Here is a 20461-nt window from a genome sequence, read left to right as displayed (position 1 = left end):
GATGCAACGTTGCTTTATGGTCTTGTGGGACCCACACTGAATTGAATGTATGTATCCAACCTGAGGGCCTCTTTTTGTTTTCTTAACAGTGTCATTTCAACCGAGCCTGTTAACAGAGGCGGGGAACTGTATGCTAAAAATGCTCTGATGAGCAGCTAGAATATCCAAGAAGAAGAAAAGTCGTCGTTTAAATCAGCCAATGGCAGCAGCGGAGCACCGCGCTGCGCCTCTCAGCTCTCATTGGGGGGCGGGCCTTGCCGGCGAGGACCCACCCCTCAAGGCCGCGTAGTTTGGTTGAGCACAGGCTGCAGTTTCAGTTTGTTTTATTCACCATTTTGAAGGTAGCTGAAGGTAAAAAAAAATTATAAGAATATTTGCGTTAGGAGGACAAGTGGCTGCCGTACTTTTATTTTCACGCGCTAGCTCGGACGGTGGAGTTGTGCGTCAACCTCACTCCCCTCGGTGTTTTGCAGAGCGGGAATCTATATTCCTTTTTCCCCCCCCCTGTGCTTTTTCTTCTCCCCCTTTCTTACATCCTTAACCTCCACAGTATTCCTGCAAAATGTCAAGACCAGTGAGGTAGGTGTGCTAAATATGTCTTCTGCTCTCTCCAAGTTAATAACGACACTGCGCTGGCGCCTGGCATAGCCGATAACGTGCACGTCTCCACCATGTTGTGTTTTATGAGCTGGGAATTTGTTTATTTCATGAAAAAATAATGGGAATGTGTGCATGCGTGTGTGTATGTGCGCTTCCCTTCTCGCGTGTGCACCCTCATTTTTTCTAATATGGATCCCAACGCTGTGGACTGTTCGCCATGTCTTGTGTGGAGATACGCGCAGCCCGCCGCCGTGTCGTGTCTATCATGCTTTTAAACGGATCCATGATGTGCATTGTTGGCTGCTATGTAGGCCAAGCGGAAAATTAGTCTGTGTGATTTAACCAGCTACGTTTTACGGCTCACTTAAGCCAGGCCTGATAACGTTTTTCCCATTTTGTTTGAGAATGAGAATATGGCTACCCATTCATCCAGGGGAGGCTCCAGAAACGCTAATACACCCCCACACGAAAAAAAAAAAAAAATCTCCGGAGGAGGTGGTGGTCGGCCTCGGGATTTGATCTTGTTACCGCGCAGACTGTGCGTGTCGTGTTGTAGTCGCCATTACATCGCATTTCGCCGCATTTCGGGGGGGGGGGGGTCGTACTTTGAGAACATTTTTAAAAATGGTGTCAGCCAACGAAAATGTCGTTGTTGTTGGGGGAGGAGGAAAAAAGAGCACGGAGAGCGGGTCTACATTTACAGAGCTGGCAGTAAATTAACACTGCTGGCTGATGTCAGAGGAAGGCGGAGAACTACAAGAAGTCACCACACCCCCTCCAACCCCCATTCCCGTTGCAAGATCCCCGCTGTGATTATAACGCACGAGGTGCATTCAGACCTTTTATTCAGATTAAAATGCCTTTTTACAATTACTGTAAATCACATTTATGCTATTCTAATGTAAACTCAGTTCTCGAAATTTTGTAGCGACAACATGGAATCTTTTACTGGGCCATTCTCGCAGAGACAACTGGGTGAATATTTAGGGACTGTATGAAAATTACTCCTTATTTAAATACAAAAAAAAAAAAGCTGTGAAGTTAAAAGAAATCCGACATTAACTAATGTTCTTCTTAATCTTTTATTTGGGTTGAGAAAACAGGATTTCTGCCTTTCAGAGTTTCTAAGCTTTTAAAGGCATTACATTAATGATTGTAAAAATAAGGGCTTAGTTGGATTTAAAATGTCTTAAGATATTTTTAAAATGCTAAAATACACTTTGTAGGATTTTAATATTTACTTACTAAACACAAAGTCTATACTTGAGCCTCCCAACAGGTATAAAACAAAACTAAACATGTCGATTAAGACAGGTGAAGTCAATGAACTTTGGACAAAATAACACTGCCTTACTCTTTTTGTCAACACTCAGAGCACGGCAATCACATTTGAATAAACTTTATTGGAATTGTTACTTGACAAAGCTTGAACATGTGTGCCATCCAAATGATGCAGGCCATATAGTCATTGTCTGGCAGTAAGTGATGGATTGCAGGGCTGCCCCTGGGAATTTCCTCATATAACTGAATGCTGCACTCTGAAAGATTTGGGACAATGTGCGCCAACATAAAACCTGAAAAGGATGAAAGAAAAGTGCTCTGAAAACGATTTTTAAAAAAAAGCAAAACTCAAAAATGTTTAAGCATTGGGTTATAATTTTAAAGTCACAAGGACGACCAGTAGAACAGGACAAAATGTCTTTAAGAATATAAATACTTTCATGCTGAAAAAAAGCAATTCAAATAATTAGCATGCGTTACATAGAAAGGGCATTTGATACCTTGGGCAAGCTCTGCTGGGAATAGCATGTTTTTTCTGTTTGTTTGATTTTTTTTTTTTTCTACACATAAATTTAAAAAAAAATTAAATCAACTCCATTAGACACTTCCACAGATCTATTGATGAAGTCATTGCAGTTAAGATTTTTGCATTTTGTTCTTTACCGAGGTTGCCAGAAAGTCAATACTAAAAATGACTGTTGGACTAGATACTCATTTACAACAGTGTTGTCTCCCTCAGCCGAGACAACTTCACACAACACTGTTGCAGATACACAATCACACAGCCCCTCCCCTCACTAGCAGCTAAACACATGAACAATAGTTGGCATTTAAAAAAAACTTTGAGGAATTTTATAAAGCTCCATTTTCACCAACATTGAAGCATTATACAGTTATAATAACTGCTAACCTGCCACTGTACATTTTAATGTTAGCTATTAGCCGCCATCCAATAGCTACATTAGCTGCCTGTTAAATCCTCATTAACGTGGTGGCTAGCGGCAGTGGCTAATAGTAAAATAATACATTAATATGGGAGCTAGGCTGCAGACGCTATCAGTTGTGCCCATCTGTAACATTTATAGACAGTGTTACTTTAACACAGGGGTCGGCTCTTTTGTCCTTATACTGTGGCTCCGGGTGGTTTGGGAAAATAAATTAGAAGTATTTAGCTGAAGTGTATTTTATTTATGTTAGTGCTTTTTAAACTTGTAGTTCTAAATTGGAAGATTATTGTGATTTTGAAATATAAAAATACAATTATATTTTATTATTCCATAGCTCACAATAAGCGTCACACTCGCGGAAGCCGGTATACCCACTGAAACGCCGTGCATTTATCGAGACTTTCGACCCCAGGTAGGCCAATTATGGATCTTCAAATTCACATTATGTCGGCAGCTGTTCTCAACCGTGAACTATGTTAAAAACAAACACCGCTCACGCCTCACAGATGACAGCTTACAGTCCTGCGTAAAGATGAAAGCCCCGATTTGCAGATGCTGTGCGCAGAGGTTCGGGACCAGAAGTCTCATTGTAAACATATCACGGCAGACCCGACGATGTTTCCATGAACATGCTTTTCAGCATCTCTTTATTGACCACTTTTCACACTGGGTTGCTGTACGCATACAGCCGGCTGTAGCTTTTCAGCTCACAGCCCGACAACACAACAGCAGAGTAAACAGACTTTAAGGCGGCGAGGCGCGATTGCGGGTGCCGCTCAGGTGCGTCCGATTCCCATGCAGCAGCACTGCAGACCACGCCCCGCCACACACATTAACCAGGTAAAATACATATTTAGGCAGAATTTTGCAAATATCTATTTTGTTTTAGCGGCATAGTGCTTTTTTTTTTTTTTTCAATTACTTTTTAATTGGAAAAAAAACTGCTGTGAGGGTGGCGGCTCACAATGGTTTTTGTTTGCTACATGGATCATTTTAGTTCAGCTGGGTGTCTTTCCTTTTGTTATATTTCTTTAAGAGTTCAAAATGCGTTAATTGGATAAATAAAATGTAATTTTCTCTGTAGCACTTCATGGATTTCATAAGCAACACACCTTAGTTTCTCTGGATTCTTTTAAAAAGCAGTTAAAAACTTTTCGGTTCAAACAAGCCTTTTGTTGATCTACGTATTTTATATTCTTTACATTATTTACATTTGATCTTTTACATTGTGTATAATGTCTATTGATTGTATTGTTTATTTGAATCTTTGTGTACAGCGCTTTGTGACTGCCTGTCTGTGAAAAGCGCTTAATAAATAAACTTACTTTAGTTGTTTACACAAAGCACAAAGGTAAAAAACAATATATACAGTGTTATCTTCATTTTAGATGTCAAAAAGTATTTGCGGCTCCCAGTGTTTTCTTTTGCGTGGAAACCGGGTCCAAGTGGCTCTTTCGGTGTTAAAGGTTGCAGACCCCTGCTTTAACATAATGCGATTATTTGTGCCTATAATGTGTTACATTTTCTTAAGACAAAAATTGAAGCAGTCTGCCAGCAACGAGACAGAAATGGTAGCAGCCTACTTTACCAACTCTGTTTGATTGAAATGGAATAAGAAGCCATGTCAGCAGAAGCAGAGCCAAACCTCAGACAGCTTAAAAATATTCTTTTTGTTGTGTTGCACCACCCAAAAAAATCTTGAACACATATTCTTTACAGGTATGTTGCTTGTGTTACTCATGCTATTGTTTTTAATGCTCAACTCTCCTGATCAATAATTTACTAATAGTTTAAACAAGGAATAATTGAGACCAATTAACTAGCCTAAAAAGAAAAAAGTTTTTCTAAACTCAGCAAAATCTAATGGACAAGATTAAACATTGGCCAAAAAGCTGCATGAGACTATAACAGGGGTCTGCAACCTTTAACACCCAAAGAGCCATTTGGACCCGGTTTCCACGCAAAAGAAAACACTGGGAGCTGCAAATACTTTTTGAAATCTAAAATTAAGATAACACTGTATATATTGTTTTTTTACCTTTGTGCTTTGTGTGAACAACTAAAGTAAGTAAGTAAAGTTTATTTATTAAGCGCTTTTCACAGACAGGCAGTCACAAAGCGCTGTACACAAATATTAAAATAAACAATACAATCAATAGACATTATACACAATGTAAAAGATCAAATCTAAATTAAAGCTGCAAGCAGCGTTATGAGGGCCCTCGCACCCCATCGCGTCGAGCCACGCCCAACACCTAAAACCAGCACGTCCGATCTGATGTCAAATTGATGGAATTCATGCATTTAACCACCAGCTAACATCCTATCTCATTCAATCATGATTATATTCGTCCCACTAGGTGGCGCTCTAACCATTACTGACAAATGGCATAACAAACATTTCCGAGCTTGAGTCTCATCACACCTGCGATCTTTGGGAGAGATTGAACATTGTGTTTTTGAGTGACAGCAGATTACTGCTTTTTGGCGAGTGATTGAAACTCCACGTGCCGCCATGACCACCCCGTTTCCCTGAACGTAAAAAGCTTAGCAATTTAACATCACAAAGGTCTTTAGATTCCACACACAGGAGATCACGTCAATCTGATGAAATCCCTTGGAGGAGTTCGTCACAGAACGGTGCCTGAAAATTGGGGAAAATGTCGCCAAAATTACACATTAATTTTAAAATGGCTGACTTCCTGTTGGATTTGGGATATTGCTCCAAGAGACTTTTTTGTACATCTTGATATCTCCTATAAACTTACCAGGTTTCAGACTCATAAATGAAACACAGAGCAGGGGCTGTTGTTTTGAAATATTGTAGGGGGCGCTGTGGAGCCATTTTGCGCCATTCAATGAAAATGATCACGTAACAATATAGCCCTTGTCACATTGGAGGTATGCGCCAAATTTCAAGACTTTTTAAACTTTCCAAGCCCCTCAAAAGCCACTTCATTGTTCATGGTGAACCACGTTGCCACCAGGGTGCGCCGTTCAGTTTAAAGTCACAATTTTCTCACTGAAGCATCATGAAGGACTGATGGTGATATTCACCGCTTTTGAGGTGGCCACGATGAACCTGTGAAAATCAGTAGAAGAAAATTAAAGCCATGGCATTTCCTGTTGCCACTAGGTGGCGCTCTACCTATTCCTGACAATGGGCACATCAATCTGTTCACGGTCGGTCTGACATCACACTTGTAAAGTCTGGTACTGATCAGAGTAGATTTCATTGAGTTATACTAATTTGTTTCTTAATGGCGAGACATCAATATTCGCCATGCTGCTGGGGTCACACCCTTTCGCGAAAAGTCACAGTTTTCACTGTAACCCAAGACCAACTCCTTAAGGCTTTCCTGGAGAAATTTGAGGCTGCAGATTTCACCCATCACATTACGGTACCCCAAAGTGTAAAACATGACATTTCCTGTTCCCACTAGGTGGCGCTGTCCCTGGTGTCAAATATGGCAGTTGATATATGTTCAGGGGTGGAGCCTTATCATATGTGTGCTCTTTGGTCCAGATCGGACAATGTTTGAGGGAATGAGAGGCAATAAGATTTTCATGGCGAGTCATCGAAATTCGCCGTGGCGCCACGGCCTCACCGTATCACGAAAACTCAAAAGCTCCACAATTTAACATGGCCCAGGTGTGTAGTTGACACTGACCAAAGATGAAGCTTATACGACCAAATCCCAAGGAGGAGTTCGAAAAATGTTCGAGGCATGGAAATGGCAAAATTAGAGCCAAAATGTCACCTTCACTTGCAAATGGCGGACTTCCTGTTGGGTTTGCGTCAATGGGCCCACAGACTTTTTTGTTCATCTTGGCATAATACACATGTGTGCCAAATTTCATACATGTAGCTCCAACGATGTGTTCGTAGGGATGCATTTAACAGCGCATAGGTGGCGCTCTAGAGCCATTTCCAAGTGCTCATGTGTAAAACCATTAAAATACAAAATTTTTCACCAGACCTGAATGTGTGCAAAATTTCATGAGTTTTCGAGCATGTTAAAGCCCTCAAAAAGGCCCTTGTTTTGCCTGAATAATAATAATAATTAAAGCTGCAAGCAGCGATATGAGGGCCCTCGCACCCCAGCACGTCGAGCCAAGCCCAACACCTAAAACCAGCGCTTCCGATCTGATGTCACATTGATGGAATTCTTGCATTTAACCACCAGCTAACATTTCATCTCATTCAATCATGATTATAGTCATCCCACTAGGTGGCGCTCTAACCATTACTGACAAATGGTATAACAAACATTTCGAGCTCGAGTCTCATCACGCTATGCGACCTTTGGGAGAGATTGGACATTGTATTTTTGAGTGACAGCAGATTACTGCTTTTGGCGAGTGATTGAAACTCCACGTGCCGACATGACCACCCCGTTTCCCTGAACGTAAAAAGCTTCGCAATTTAACATCACAAAGGTCTTTGGATTCCACGCACTGGAGATCGTGTAAATCTGATGAAATGCCTTGGAGGAGTTCGTCAAAGAAAGTTACCTCAAAAGAAGGGGAAATGTCGCCAAAATTACACATTAATTTCAATATGGCTGACTTCCTGTTGGATTTGGGATATTGCTCCAAGAGACTTTTTTGTACTTCTTGATATCTTCCATAAGCTTACCAGGTTTCAGACTCATACATAAAACACAGAGCAGGGGCTGTTGTTTTGAAATATTGTAGGGGGCGCTGTGGAGCCATTTTGCGCTATTCAAAGAAAATGATGACATAACAAGATAGCACTCATCACATTGGAGGTGTGCGCCAAATTTCAAGACTTTTTAAACTTTCCAAGCCCCTCAAAAGCCACTTCATCTTTCATGGTGAACCGCGTTGCCACCAGGGTGCGCCGTTCAGTTTAAACTCACAATTTTCTCACTGAAGCATCATGAGGGACTGATGGTGATATTCACCGCTTTTGAGGTGGCCACGATGAACCTGTGAAAATCAGTAGAAGAAAATTAAAGCCATGGCATTTCCTGTTGCCACTAGGTGGCGCTCTACCTATTCCTGACAATGGGCACATCATTCTGTTCAGGGCGGGTCTGACATCATCCCTGTAAAGTCTGGTACTGATCAGACTGGATTTCATTGAGTTATACTCATTTGTTTCTTAATGGCGAGACATCAATAATCGCCATGCTGCTGGGGTCACACCCTTTCGCGAAAAGTCACAGTTTTCACTGTAACCCAAGACCAACTCCTTAAGGCTTTCCTGGAGAAATTTGAGGCTGCAGATGTCAACCATAACAATACTGTACACCAAAGTGTAAAACATGACATTTCCTGTTCCCACTAGGTGGCGCTGTCCCTGATGTCAAATATGGCAGTTGAAATATGTTCAGGGGTGGAGCCTTATCGTATGTGTTCTCTTTGGTCCAGGTCAGAACATGTATGACAGAATGAGAGGCAATAATATTTTCATGGCGAGTCATCGAAATTCGCCATGGCGCCACGGCCTCACCGTATCCCGAAAACTCAAAAGCTCCACAATTTAACATGGCCCAGGTGTGTAGTTGACACTGACCAAATATGAAGCTTATGCAATCAAATCCCAAGGAGGAGTTCGCAAAAGTTCGAGGCATGGAAATGGCAAAATTAGAGCCAAAATGTCACGTTCACTTCCAAATGGCGGACTTCCTGTTGGGTTTAGGACATGGCCAAAATAGACTTTTTTGTGCGTCTCCGAACGTTAGATATGTGTTCCGAGTTTTATACATGTAGGTCATACCCATCTCGGGGGCTCGCGTTTCTCATTTTTCTAGGTGGCGCTACTGAGCCAATTTTCCCTGGACATGTCTACGGACATTAAAATACGTAAATTTTCACCAGACCTGACGCGTGTGCAAAATTTCATGAGTTTTTGAGCATGTTTAGGCCCTCAAAAGGCCGATTCATTTGCCGAAATAATAATAAGAAGAAGAAGAAGAAGAAGAAGAAGAAACGGAGCAGATACAATAGGGCCTTCGCACTCTCGGTGCTCGGGCCCTAATAAGAAGAAGAAACGGAGCAGATACAATAGGGCCTTTGCACTCTCGGTGCTCGGGCCCTAATAATAATAAGAAGAAGAAGAAGAAGAAACGGAGCAGATACAATAGGGCCTTCGCACTCTCGGTGCTCGGGCCCTAATAAGAAGAAGAAACGGAGCAGATACAATAGGGCCTTTGCACTCTCGGTGCTCGGGCCCTAATAATAATAATAAGAAGAAGAAGAAGAAACGGAGCAGATACAATAGGGCCTTCGCACTCTCGGTGCTCGGGCCCTAATAATAATAAGAAGAAGAAGAAGAAGAAGAAGAAACGGAGCAGATACAATAGGGCCTTCGCACTCTCAGTGCTCGGGCCCTAATAAGAAGAAGAAACGGAGCAGATACAATAGGGCCTTTGCACTCTCGGTGCTCGGGCCCTAATAATGATAATAATAATAATAATAAACAGAGCAGATACAATAGGGCCTTCGCACTCTCAGTGCTCGGGCCCTAATAATGTAAAGAATATAAAATACATAGATCAACAATAGGCTTGTTTGAACAGAAAAGTTTTTAACTGCTTTTTAAAAGAATCCACAGAGCAACTAAGGTGTGTTGCTTATAAAATCCATGAAGTGCTACCGAGAAAATTACATTTTATTTATGTAATTAACACATTTTGAACTCTTAACGAAATATAACAAAAGGAAAGACACCCAGCTGAACTAAAATGATCCATGTAGCAAACAAAAACTGTTGTGAGCCGCCACCCTTTTAAAAAGTAATTGGAAAAAAAGCACTATGCCGCTAAAACAAAAGAGATATTTGCAAAATTCTGCCTAAATATGTATTTTACCTGGTTAATGTGTGTGGTGGGGCGTGGTCTGCAGTGCCGCTGAATGGGAGTCGGACGCACCTGAGCGGCACCCGCAATCACGCCTCGCCGCCTTAAAGTCTGTGCTCTCTCTGCTGTTGTGTTGTCGGGCTGTGAGCTGAAAAGCTACAGCCGGCTGTATGCGTACAGCAACCGTGTGTGAAAAGTGGTCAATAAAGAGATGCTGAAAAGCATGTTCATGGAAACATCGTCGGGTCTGCCGTGATATGAGACTTCTGGTCCCGAACCTCTGCTCACAGCGTCTGCAAATCGGGGCTTTCATCTTTACGCAGGACTGTAAGCTGTCATCTGTGAGGCGTGAGCGGTGTTTGTTTTTAACATAGTTCACGGTTGAGAACAGCTGCCGACATAATGTGGATCCGAAGATCCATAATTGGCCTATCTGGGGTTGAAAGTCTCGATAAATGCACAGCATTTCGGCAGGTACACCAGCTTCCCCGAGTGTAACCAGGGTTCATACGGGTGCTTGAAATCCAGGAAAGTGCTTGAATTCTAATGTCCTCTTTTCAAGGTTTGGAAAGTGCTTGAATTTCAGATGTGGTGCTTAAAAGTGCTTGAAAATGTAACTGTATTTCATTCACAATAAATAGCTATCTGATTGAATTGTTTTCTTATCAGATAGAGAAATAAAATGAGTTGCAACAAGCAAAAGCAGAATTTCCCTGCCTGGGCTGCCTTGCGTCTGTTTCAATATGTGACCCCGCCCCTCCCTCGGACAGTCGGGGATGAGTGCGCTAACATACCTGTAGGTTGCTGTTTTAATGCTTTTAATGTTTTTAATGATGGAAAACAACAATGACGGAGTTTGCGCTCTCCGGTCGCATGATAGGTAAGTCCTAGTAAATAATTTTCCAGTACGCGTACGTTACACATGCTATTTTTAAAAAAAAATTATGATTATTATTTTGCTAGCTGTCAAACTCGCTGGAGAAATGATTAAAATGCACTGAGAGTGATGCAGTATGGCAGCGCTATTACGGAATATGCTGTGAACTTAGCTAACATTACTTAGCAGTAATATGAGTTAATTTACTCAAGTGAAAGCTTTAAACATTAGCCCGATACATAACTAGCTAGCGGCGTTTTTTATGGAGAGCGCTAGCAAACACGCTTTGCTTGTGAGTGAAAAAAGAAAAAAACACTCCTTGCCTATTGGTGGAAAAATGTACCATGTCGACCAATCAAAAAATGATACGGCAACATGTGGTATTTGGTTGTTTGGGAAGAGAGAGCGATAAAGAGAGAGAGAGTTTTGATACGTGAGAGATTTGTGACATTTATCGTGTTTGGAGTCTCAAGTTAGTGTGTTGTCTTGTGTAGTTAGTGTGTAGTGTAGTCGTTTTGTTTTGTGTGTCAGTTCTACTAGTGAACGTTACAGTTGCTGCAAAAAAGCCACCAAAGGCAGATTGCAGTGTAAACGCTGAGTGACACACCTGCTGTCAGACCTGCAGGTTTATCCCTGTGCTGTTCTCATCTGTGTTATAGTGGACACTAACTATTTTTTGGAGTTGCATAAATAATTTGTGTGCCTTCTTATTTGACAAAGAGCACCTGATTGTTCTGTAAATAGTTTTGAATGGTTATATAAAAAAACGTCTGAGCCTTGGCTGCATTTTTAGGTAAATAGTACCATATAACTTTGTTGTTTGCAAAACTTATTCATATTTTTTTTTTTTTTAAATGTCCAATTTCTATTTGCATTTCAAGTTATGAAAATGATTCGTTAAACATGCTTGTGGTTTTTACAGTCAAAAATATCACTTTCTACTTGTATTTTAAATTTTGTCTGAATTTAGATAAATTGAACTGAGGTGATGCAAATTGAAACATGCATTCTTTTTTTTTGGCGGGGGGGGGGTGCTGGAAAAGCTTAAAAAGGGACCTTGAAAGTGCTTAAAAAGTGCTTGAATTTGACCCTGAAAAAAGCGTACGAACCCTGACTTTGGTAGCGAGGCTTTATCAGTTAACTCTAATATAGTCAACTTTATGTATCTTTTATTTGGAGAGGGGGGGGCAAGAGCTCCACCTAGACCTAGGCAGCATAGCTTTATGTTTTCACGACCTACTAGGCTACAGAATTTAACAATAGAAAACTAATTACCAGGATAAAACAAGTGGCAGCTGATTATATAATTTATATAATTAAAGTTAAATTAATAAGGCTATGAAATAGTCATAACTTCTTAGATACTAGCATGTTAAAATTGTTTATATATCCTGCCAAACAAACAATGTACAAAATACAAAAAGATAAATAGAACTGAGATAATAAAAATAAAACCAAATAAATAAATAAAAATGTTATGATTGGTATGGACTAGTTTATTTCTAAGAAAAAAAAAAAAGAAAAAAAATTGTTTATTTCTTTTTATTCGTTTGATAAATTATTTGTAGTCATTTGCATTTTCTCAGGGACAAGGGATCCACTGGTGCTATTATTTCCCTCCATGCTACATCATGCCTGAATTATGGTTCAATTTGAAGTACACTACACTTTGACCTACGAAGTAACCTGAACTGGAATATCATTAAAATGGTGTTTTGTTTTGTTTTTTTAAAAGACGCAATTGTACACTTGTGTGTTCAACCCAGCTGTGACAACAATGGCACAATGCGCCAGAGACTAAAAATTAAGAGGTGAACAGCAAGTCAAATGGCCACAAAAGCAGTGTTGCATGCTACATGATGTGACGTCAGAACTCGTCCTGGGCCACCCATGGTGGGTCACGTGGCAAGAATAAAAACACCATAAGAAAACGAAAGGTGTCAGTCAAATGGTTGACCACTGTCAGGAGAGTTATTGTGTGTAATTAGGAGCTGTTTACAACTGTTAATTTGGTTGTTTAATAAACAAAATCTAAGGTTGTACTAGGGCTGGGCGATATGACCCAAAATTCATATCTCGATATTTTTTAGCTGGATGGCGATATAAGATATATATCTCGATTTATTTATTTTTTTTTTTTTTAAAGCCATAAAGTAAGAACAAATAGAGAGTTCTTAGTCAAAGCTGTGTCCCAGATGTCACACAGGCACTTTTATTAACATACAGCGCAGATGTGCATGAAAAAATTACTCAAAAATAAATTGAGCATTTATTAAATAATAATGCTCCATAAATAAAAGAAAACAATGTTGTTTTTGTGCATAACAAAAAGCTCACAATTGTGCAGTCAAAATGTAAACTAAAACACGCTGAGCATAATAACAAAGAGACAGATTTCACAGCTGCTCTGTTCCCATGTTCTACTGCGTGACTGACAGCCTTGAGTTTGAAATCCGCTTCGTAACCATGTCTCTTAACAGGTGCCATTTATGGTCCTTATACACACACAGTACGGTAATATTACGTTGAAGCAGAGTATGTATCACTCCGCGAGGCTCCTCGGTAGCCGTAATGCTCCGACAATCCATCAAGCGGTGCAGCTCCGTAGCTTACCAAAGTCGTACCAAAACATTTTTTGACAGATTGCTGAGCGCCGTGTACCACATAAAATCGGTTCGCGGTCAGTAAGCACAACCAGAATTCATACATAAGGCGCACTGTCAACTTTTGAGAAAACGAAAGGATTTTAGGCCGTGCAGCCCCTGTGGGCTGCATGGCGTTAGCGTGGTTAGTTCGTTAACACGTTGACGCGCGGTAACTCGTTAACGGAGATTTGTCGTGTCCATCTTGTCGTTGCCTGCAGGTGAAGCGATGGGGGAGGGGGGAGTTGTGTTCAGTGAAGGAGAGAGGCGAGGCGGAGTAACGTTGCGTAGAAACAAAAGTGGATGAAAGAGAGGCAAACTTACGGCTCCACAAGTATAGTTATAATGTAACATATACTATATCGATATAAACGATATTGCCACGTCTTATATCTCGAATAAAAATATATCGATATTTTTAAAAAAACTCGATATATCGCCCAGCCCTAGGTTGTGCATAACATTGCGCACACAGTGTCAGATTAATTTGGAAATATTGCTAATGTCAGCATTGCTAGCACCAGCAGCCAGGGTTGTCAGCCTGTGTACAGGGTGGTTGACTGTTACTCCAGTTGACTGGTCCAATGCTCATTATTGTGATTTCTCCACCCCACCCCCCACCCCTTTCTTACTATCACCAAGTGCTTGCTTACAGAAGTAGTCTATTTTAGGATCTTTACCTTACGATATAAAAAACTTCGAGATGAATTAGGGCTGCTCAATTAATTGAATTTTAATCTCGATTACGATCTGGGTTTTCAACGATCATTAAAAATGACTGAGCCGATTATTAGCACCTCCCTCATGCTTTACTCTCGCGCTGCTCCGTGTGGCAAATCGAGCGCACCTCTCTGCGTTTCGAACACGCGTCACAAGAGAACCCGAGGGAAGCTCGGAAAGCTCGGAAAGCTAAGCAGAAGTTATTTGGAGAGGAGAGGATAATGGCTGCTGAAGAAGGAATGCCGTTGGTTGAAAAGTGAGGTAAAACGACTTCAGTGGTGTGGAAACCAATGTTCCTCTAAGCTGCGCGCGACGCGCAATTTCGCGCACTGCTGGCACGGTCTCTGCGCACAGAAAATCTGCATTGCGCACAAAAAAATCTAACCTGAATTGAAATTAAAATTAAAATTTTAACAATTCTGTTTTGCAGTGTTAGTCAGTAAGTGACTGGCTGCTCCTGTATGGGTTTAGAACAATGCCACCTTATCCTATAGTCCAGCCAATAATGCGATTCACATTTGTATATACGCAGCCAATCAATGTCACTGACAGGCTATGACAGCGTCCTTATGTGCCGACACCGGTGTTTGCCCGAGGTCACGGTTTCCTTCCACATATAGCTTTGCAAAAATTAAAAAGCACTTCCAGCAACAAAAACATAATATTCCAGAAACACGCTTTGCCGATCCGATCAGCTGTTCATAACACTTCCTACGTTGGAATATACAGTTAAGCCCATAATTATTCATACCCCTGCCAAATTTTGACTTAATGTTACTTTTGTTCAACAAGCTAGTTCTTTTTTTGAGCAGAAATGACACAGGTGTCTCCCCAAAGATAATAAGACGATGTACAACAGGCATCATTGTGGAAAAAAAATATTTCTCAGGTTTTATTTATATTTTAGCAAAAAGTATCATGTCCAGAATTATTCATACCCTTCTCAATAATCAATAGAAAAAAGCCTTTATTGGCTATTACAGCAATCAAACGCTTCCTATAATTGCAGACCAGCTTTTCGCATGTCTCCACAGGCATTTTTGCCCATTCATCTTTAGCAATGAGCTCCAAATCTTTCAGGTTGGAGGGTCTTCTCGCCATCACCCTGATCTTTAGCTCCCTCCACAGATTCTCAATTGGATTCAAGTCAGGACTCTGGCTAGGCCACTGCAAAACGTTAATGTTGTTGTCTGCTAACCATTTCTTCACCACGTTTGCTGTATGTTTTGAGTCATTGTCGTGCTAAAATGTCCACGGGTTCCCAAGGCCAAGTTTTTCTGCAGACTGCCTGATGTTGTTGTTGACAATCTTCATGTATTGCTCTTTTTTCATGGTGCTGTTTACTGTGATTAGGTTTCCTGGTCCATTGGCTAAAAAACACCCCCAAAGCATTAGGTTCCCACCACCATGTTTGACAGTGGGGATGGTGTTCTTTGGGTTGAAGGCTTCTCCATTTTTATGCCAAATGAAGGCAACATCATTGTGACCAAATAATTAAATTTTTGTTTCATCTGACCATAACACTGAAGACCAGAAATCTTCTTCTTTGTCCAGATGAGCATTTGCAAAGGCCAAATGAGCTTTTGCATGCCTTAGAAGTGCCTGGAGAAGTGGCGTTTTCCTTGGTCTGCATCCGTGGAACCCAACAGTGTCCGTTGGACTGTCTGCCTTGAGACATTGCCACCAGCAGAGCCCAGATTCACCAGAATGGCCTTGGTGGTGATCCTTGGATTCTTTTTCACCTCTCTCACTATTCTCCTGGCCAGCACAGGTTTCACTTTTGGCCTCCGACAACGTCCTCTGAGATTTTCCACAGTGCGGAACATCTTGTATTTTTAATAATACTTTGCACTGTAGCCACTGGAACTTGAAAACATTTGGATATGGCCTTGTAGCCCATTCCTCACTTGTGAGCAGCCACAATGCACAGCTGCAGGTCCTCACTGAGTTCCTTTGTCTTAGCCATGAATGTCCACAAACCACCTGCAGAGAGCTGCTGTTTTTCACCTGTTGAGTTGATTAAAACAGCTATTTCCAATTAATCAGGGTAATTAGGATGCTTTAGAACAGCTTTCACTATTTGGAATGGTATGGAACTTTGGATTTTCCCAGAGACTGTGACAGTTTGTAAAGGGTATGAATAATTCTGGACATGATACTTTTTGCTCAAATGTAAATAAAAGCTGAGAAATATTTTTTTCCACAATGATGCGTGTTGTACATCATCTTATTATCTTTTGTGAGACGCCTGTGTCATTTCCAGTCAAAAAATAACTTGCTAGTTGAATAAAAGTAACTTTAAGTCAAAATTTGCCAGGGGTATGAATAATTTTGGGCTTAACTGTAAGTCAGCGCGAACTATCGCATGTCCGGCATTACCTCTCCGAAACCGGAAGTGACGTCATTTTCGCGGAAAATGTAGTTTTTTAGCTTCAAAGCCTATATTGGTGGTTTTAAAAGTCATGTTTGACTTTATGCTTTTCTGTATCGTTTCTGGGAGGCTTAGAAGTCAAATTACACTGTTTAAATAGTTTATTTTGATGCACATGCTGTGTTTTTGCAAATTTGCATTTATTTATTTTCATTTTTCCTGTAGTATATAAAAATTAGTGCATCTCAAAAATAAAACTATGAAGACACTCAAAATAAATTTCTCGTGGTTGGAAACTATTTTGTACAACTTTTGTATTTACAGTTTTGAGGGATAAGCCTCTTAAATTTCTCTAACTAGAAATATATGTAAAAAAACAAAACAAAAACGATTTTCCATTTTTTTGTAGTTTACTGCACTTTTTTTGCAATTTATGTAGTTACTATGGACTTAATGCATACATATTATTAAAATTTGGGCTATAACGGTTGTATTGATGTATAGCAACTAGAAATGCTCCCACAAATGGCACTACAGCATGTAAAATGTAAAGATAAGCTCTGGCGAACTTGGTTCTATGGTAGGTCTTAAAGGGTTAAATAGCCTGTGGCACATATTAGTGTTGTCTTTTCACTATACATACTCTTAACTTTATGCAAGAGAAAATAAAGTATAAAAAAAATGATATTTTTCGCAAAGAAACTCCGTCTTGTGGTTTTGCGACATGGTGCTGCTTTACATGCACCCGGATTTGCGACATGCTTTACGGTAACTCAAAACAAAGACTGCACCCTCTCCACTCGCTGTTTACAGACTGCATACTTTCCAGATGACCACAGGTCAGGTGGTATATCGTTATCGTGATATAAAATAATTCATATCGTGATAAATATTTTTTCCATATCGCCCAGCACTATTGTGCAGTATTTTGAAGTTCACTAAACATAGATGTTTACATTTTTCATTTATTTTTTATATTGCAAACATTTGCACTGTAATCAGTATTTAGTATATATAGTCAGCGCGTGTTGATCTTTTTGACGTTACATCACTTTGCGTGTGCCACTGTATTTGAGGTGCTTCAGTCAGTCATGCCCCTCTTCGTTGTTGTAACCTGGCATATTGTACCACGACCGTCACAGCTGGATTGAAGACAGTATGATTGTGTCAGTGTTCACTGCCATTTTAATGATGGTCCAGTACAAAAGCTCAGTGATAGAGGTGACTGCGTGATGATGACGTGGCAGCGAGCTAAATGACCAATGCAGAGGGTATACTGGCACCCTGTCTGTGGGAAAACAGCTTTCTGATGTGACTTCTATAAATAGTTTCCTGTTAAGTTCATTGTCTGTTACTAGTTTCAGGCTATGTTGAATAAAATATCATCCCCGCTTTGTAATACTTAGTCATACCGTGTTTCGGGGTAATACTGTGTATCAACGGTATACTCATTAGTTAGAAAGTTCTGATTGACAAGGCATTGGCCAATTATCATTCACATCTGGTTTCAAAACACCAAGATGGCAATGGTAAAAATCTTCATCCATCTAATATCAGTTGGTGACATTGTTTTGCTGGATCCACATTTTGTACCGTTTTAGGTTTCAGCAAAAGCCCCACTGCTGGTCTTATTCAGGACAGACCTGCTGTTTTGCTCTGTGAAAGTTGCCGTAGTCTAGTTCTTTTTTTCTTCCCATAATCTTGATCATCTGAATAAATTACACTCAGCTTCATTCACCATTAAGAAAATGTTCTTAAACCGAAGAAAACATAGTTTCATGGAAACTTACCCTCAGAGTCATGAAACGTGTGTACCACACAGTTTTGTTCTCCCCTCTGTGATGAGCGTGTTAATACATCCAGATCGTTCTAAATCAGCATGCTCCTGCTCACTGCCACGCCTCTATTTTGCTTTTGAAGGAAACTCTTTCTCTGCTTCACCTGCCTTGAGGTGAAGTAGGGAAAGAGGGAAAACAGACAAGGCTTCAGGCTTGGCTCAGAAGTTCTCAGTGGAAATCAGTTTTTGTGACGGCTCAGGTAGTGTGAAGAACCTCAATGGGAGCAACTTTTTTTTCTTTCTTTTTTTTTTTTTTTTTTTTTTTTTTTTAAATTTTCTTTATTCTCGCTTGATCTTGAGCACAAAACTGCAAAAGTAAATTTAGACAAGAAGCCAGGTGAATGCAGATGAAAGGCCCATTCCTTGGTCAAAGTGACATAAATGACTAGCTTGCTGTACCTTCCTTCCGCCTCACCACCATGGGAAGCAGAGCTTTCAGCTGCTCTGCTCCCAGGCTGTGGAACTGCTCTACCCCAGAAATAAGAAACATTGGTTCTCTCCCCCAGTTTAAATCCCAACTCAAAACTCATCTGTTCAAATCTGCATATTCACTGTGAATCCATTGTTTGTTAATTTTATCTTGTGCTTTGTTTTATTGTTCTTATTTTTATTGTTTTACTATGTGTCTTCCTATTGTAAAGTGTCCTTGGGTGACTTGAAAGGCGCTTATAAATAAAATTTATTATCATTATTATTATTATTATTATAAGCGACACTGTCATTTTCTGTGCTATCATTAAAATAAGTACAATGCATATATAACTTTTTCAATAATAAGTAATGTCCACAACCCAATACAACAAGAAAGGGAACTACTTGTATAGGTCAATCTATTCAATCCTTATCGTGTCTTTTTATACGTACAGAAATCTGATTAAGTAGAAGTGATAGAGAATCAGCTCCGCAGTGACAAAAACCTCTAACAGCATTTATCCGTTTCTCAACCTGGCCCGAGAAATTGTCCAAACATCAGGACCTCTAATCTTCACTCCCGCTTAGAGACTAAACATCTTGTAATTTTATCCTCTTAAGGTGTTTTTAGACTCAAGACATAGTCACCAAGCTAGCTATTGAATGCAGTTAGTCTAAACGTGCGAACATGCGTTTAGACAAAGTTTTGAAAGATTTACAAATAAGTTAAAGCTAATATCTTTATTTTTTGGAAGATGCCTTTGAATTACTTTGCATTTAAGTGATATTGCATATTGGCCATGTATACTGTTAAATACAAGCATTTGTTTTAATGTATTATTTGCATAAATGTACCTTACTCTAATAAAGTGGATTCAGGGGTAACTTTTTTCATAGTGATTTTAACCTGAACTGTCTGTTAGTCTTGGTCAGTGCTGCTCTTCAGTTTTCCAAAGTGTGTGTTACCTGAAGTGTAGTCAAATAGTGTCACTGAGACCTCCCCCATACACTTGGCCAAATTAGCCTTTGTAACTGTAGAAGGTAGACCAGTGTCCAGTTCAGGGCCCCCTGGCTGGAAGGCGTTTTATGTCTCGTACCAAATAATACGATCGAGACATTCATACACAGCCAACACGTTGCCACTTGCACCATCCTGAACTGCTGGACATTACATATAATAGCTTTGTTGCACTCTAGTCTACACCGTCTAATATCGGGTTAAGGCAGTAACTTTGTAATCTAATGTAGTGTGTTCTTCTTCACAGGAACAGGAAGGTGGTGAACTACTCACAATTCAACGAGTCTGATGACGCAGGTAAGTGAGGCTTCAGATGTGTTTCATTACAAATGGAGTGACACAAGGGCAATGTACAGATTAGTCTCTGCTATAGATATTCAGCATCAGTGTACAGTAATGGCACATTTTAAGGTAAAAAAGTATGGGGTAAAAAAAAAAAAACCTGTCCTGTGAGGCGATACTGTGTTTTGGTACATTTATAGGCGCACTGTTTCTGTTTACTTTGTGTCGACAAGTAAATAAATACCTCTGCAGAACAAATGTTTGACAAATCTGTTCCTGTTTTGTCTGAAAGTAAACAGAATGTCAGCTGAGATGTCAGATTTTAAATCCCCAAATATCAATGTTGGTTTTTTAAATGTTTCATCAGTTGGAATCTAAAAGATATTCAGTCTCCTGAGAAAATCATAGTCCAAGTTTCCAAGTTGAGGCAAAATGTAAGTTTGTCGGGTGCTGGTTTGGCGAGAAGGTGGCTGGGTACGGCTGCCTTCCTGACTACTCGTTACTGCGATATCCAACAAAAGCAACAAGGATGAAAAAAGTTAATTTGTCCATTTTTGTTTAAGTTTTTTGTAAGTACAAAACTAATGGCCTTCTGTTAGTTTTAAGTATAAGCAAACTAGCAGTAACTGAGCCTAACAGCTGGTTTTA

The 20461-nt window shown here is 40.1% G+C and overlaps 1 protein-coding gene across 1 annotated transcript in view; it reads left to right on the top strand.

The window, feature by feature from the left end:
- The first annotated feature begins 255 nt into the window (after positions 1 to 255).
- The window catches only part of nucks1a (nuclear casein kinase and cyclin-dependent kinase substrate 1a), a 34400-nt gene continuing 14194 nt past the window's right edge, over positions 256 to 20461 (top strand). The window contains exons 1-2 of the mRNA XM_031730331.2: positions 256 to 579; positions 19779 to 19828. Coding sequence (XP_031586191.1) covers positions 563 to 579; positions 19779 to 19828 — 67 coding nt within the window. The 5' untranslated portion in view covers positions 256 to 562. The remainder of the gene's footprint in view (positions 580 to 19778; positions 19829 to 20461) is intronic.

The sequence above is a fragment of the Oreochromis aureus genome, linkage group 5 (genome assembly GCF_013358895.1).
Source record: "Oreochromis aureus strain Israel breed Guangdong linkage group 5, ZZ_aureus, whole genome shotgun sequence".
In the NCBI taxonomy this organism is placed as follows: Eukaryota; Metazoa; Chordata; class Actinopteri; order Cichliformes; family Cichlidae; genus Oreochromis; species Oreochromis aureus.
Note: the sequence above shows the minus strand (reverse complement) of the source record. Positions and strands in the feature narration are given on the sequence as shown.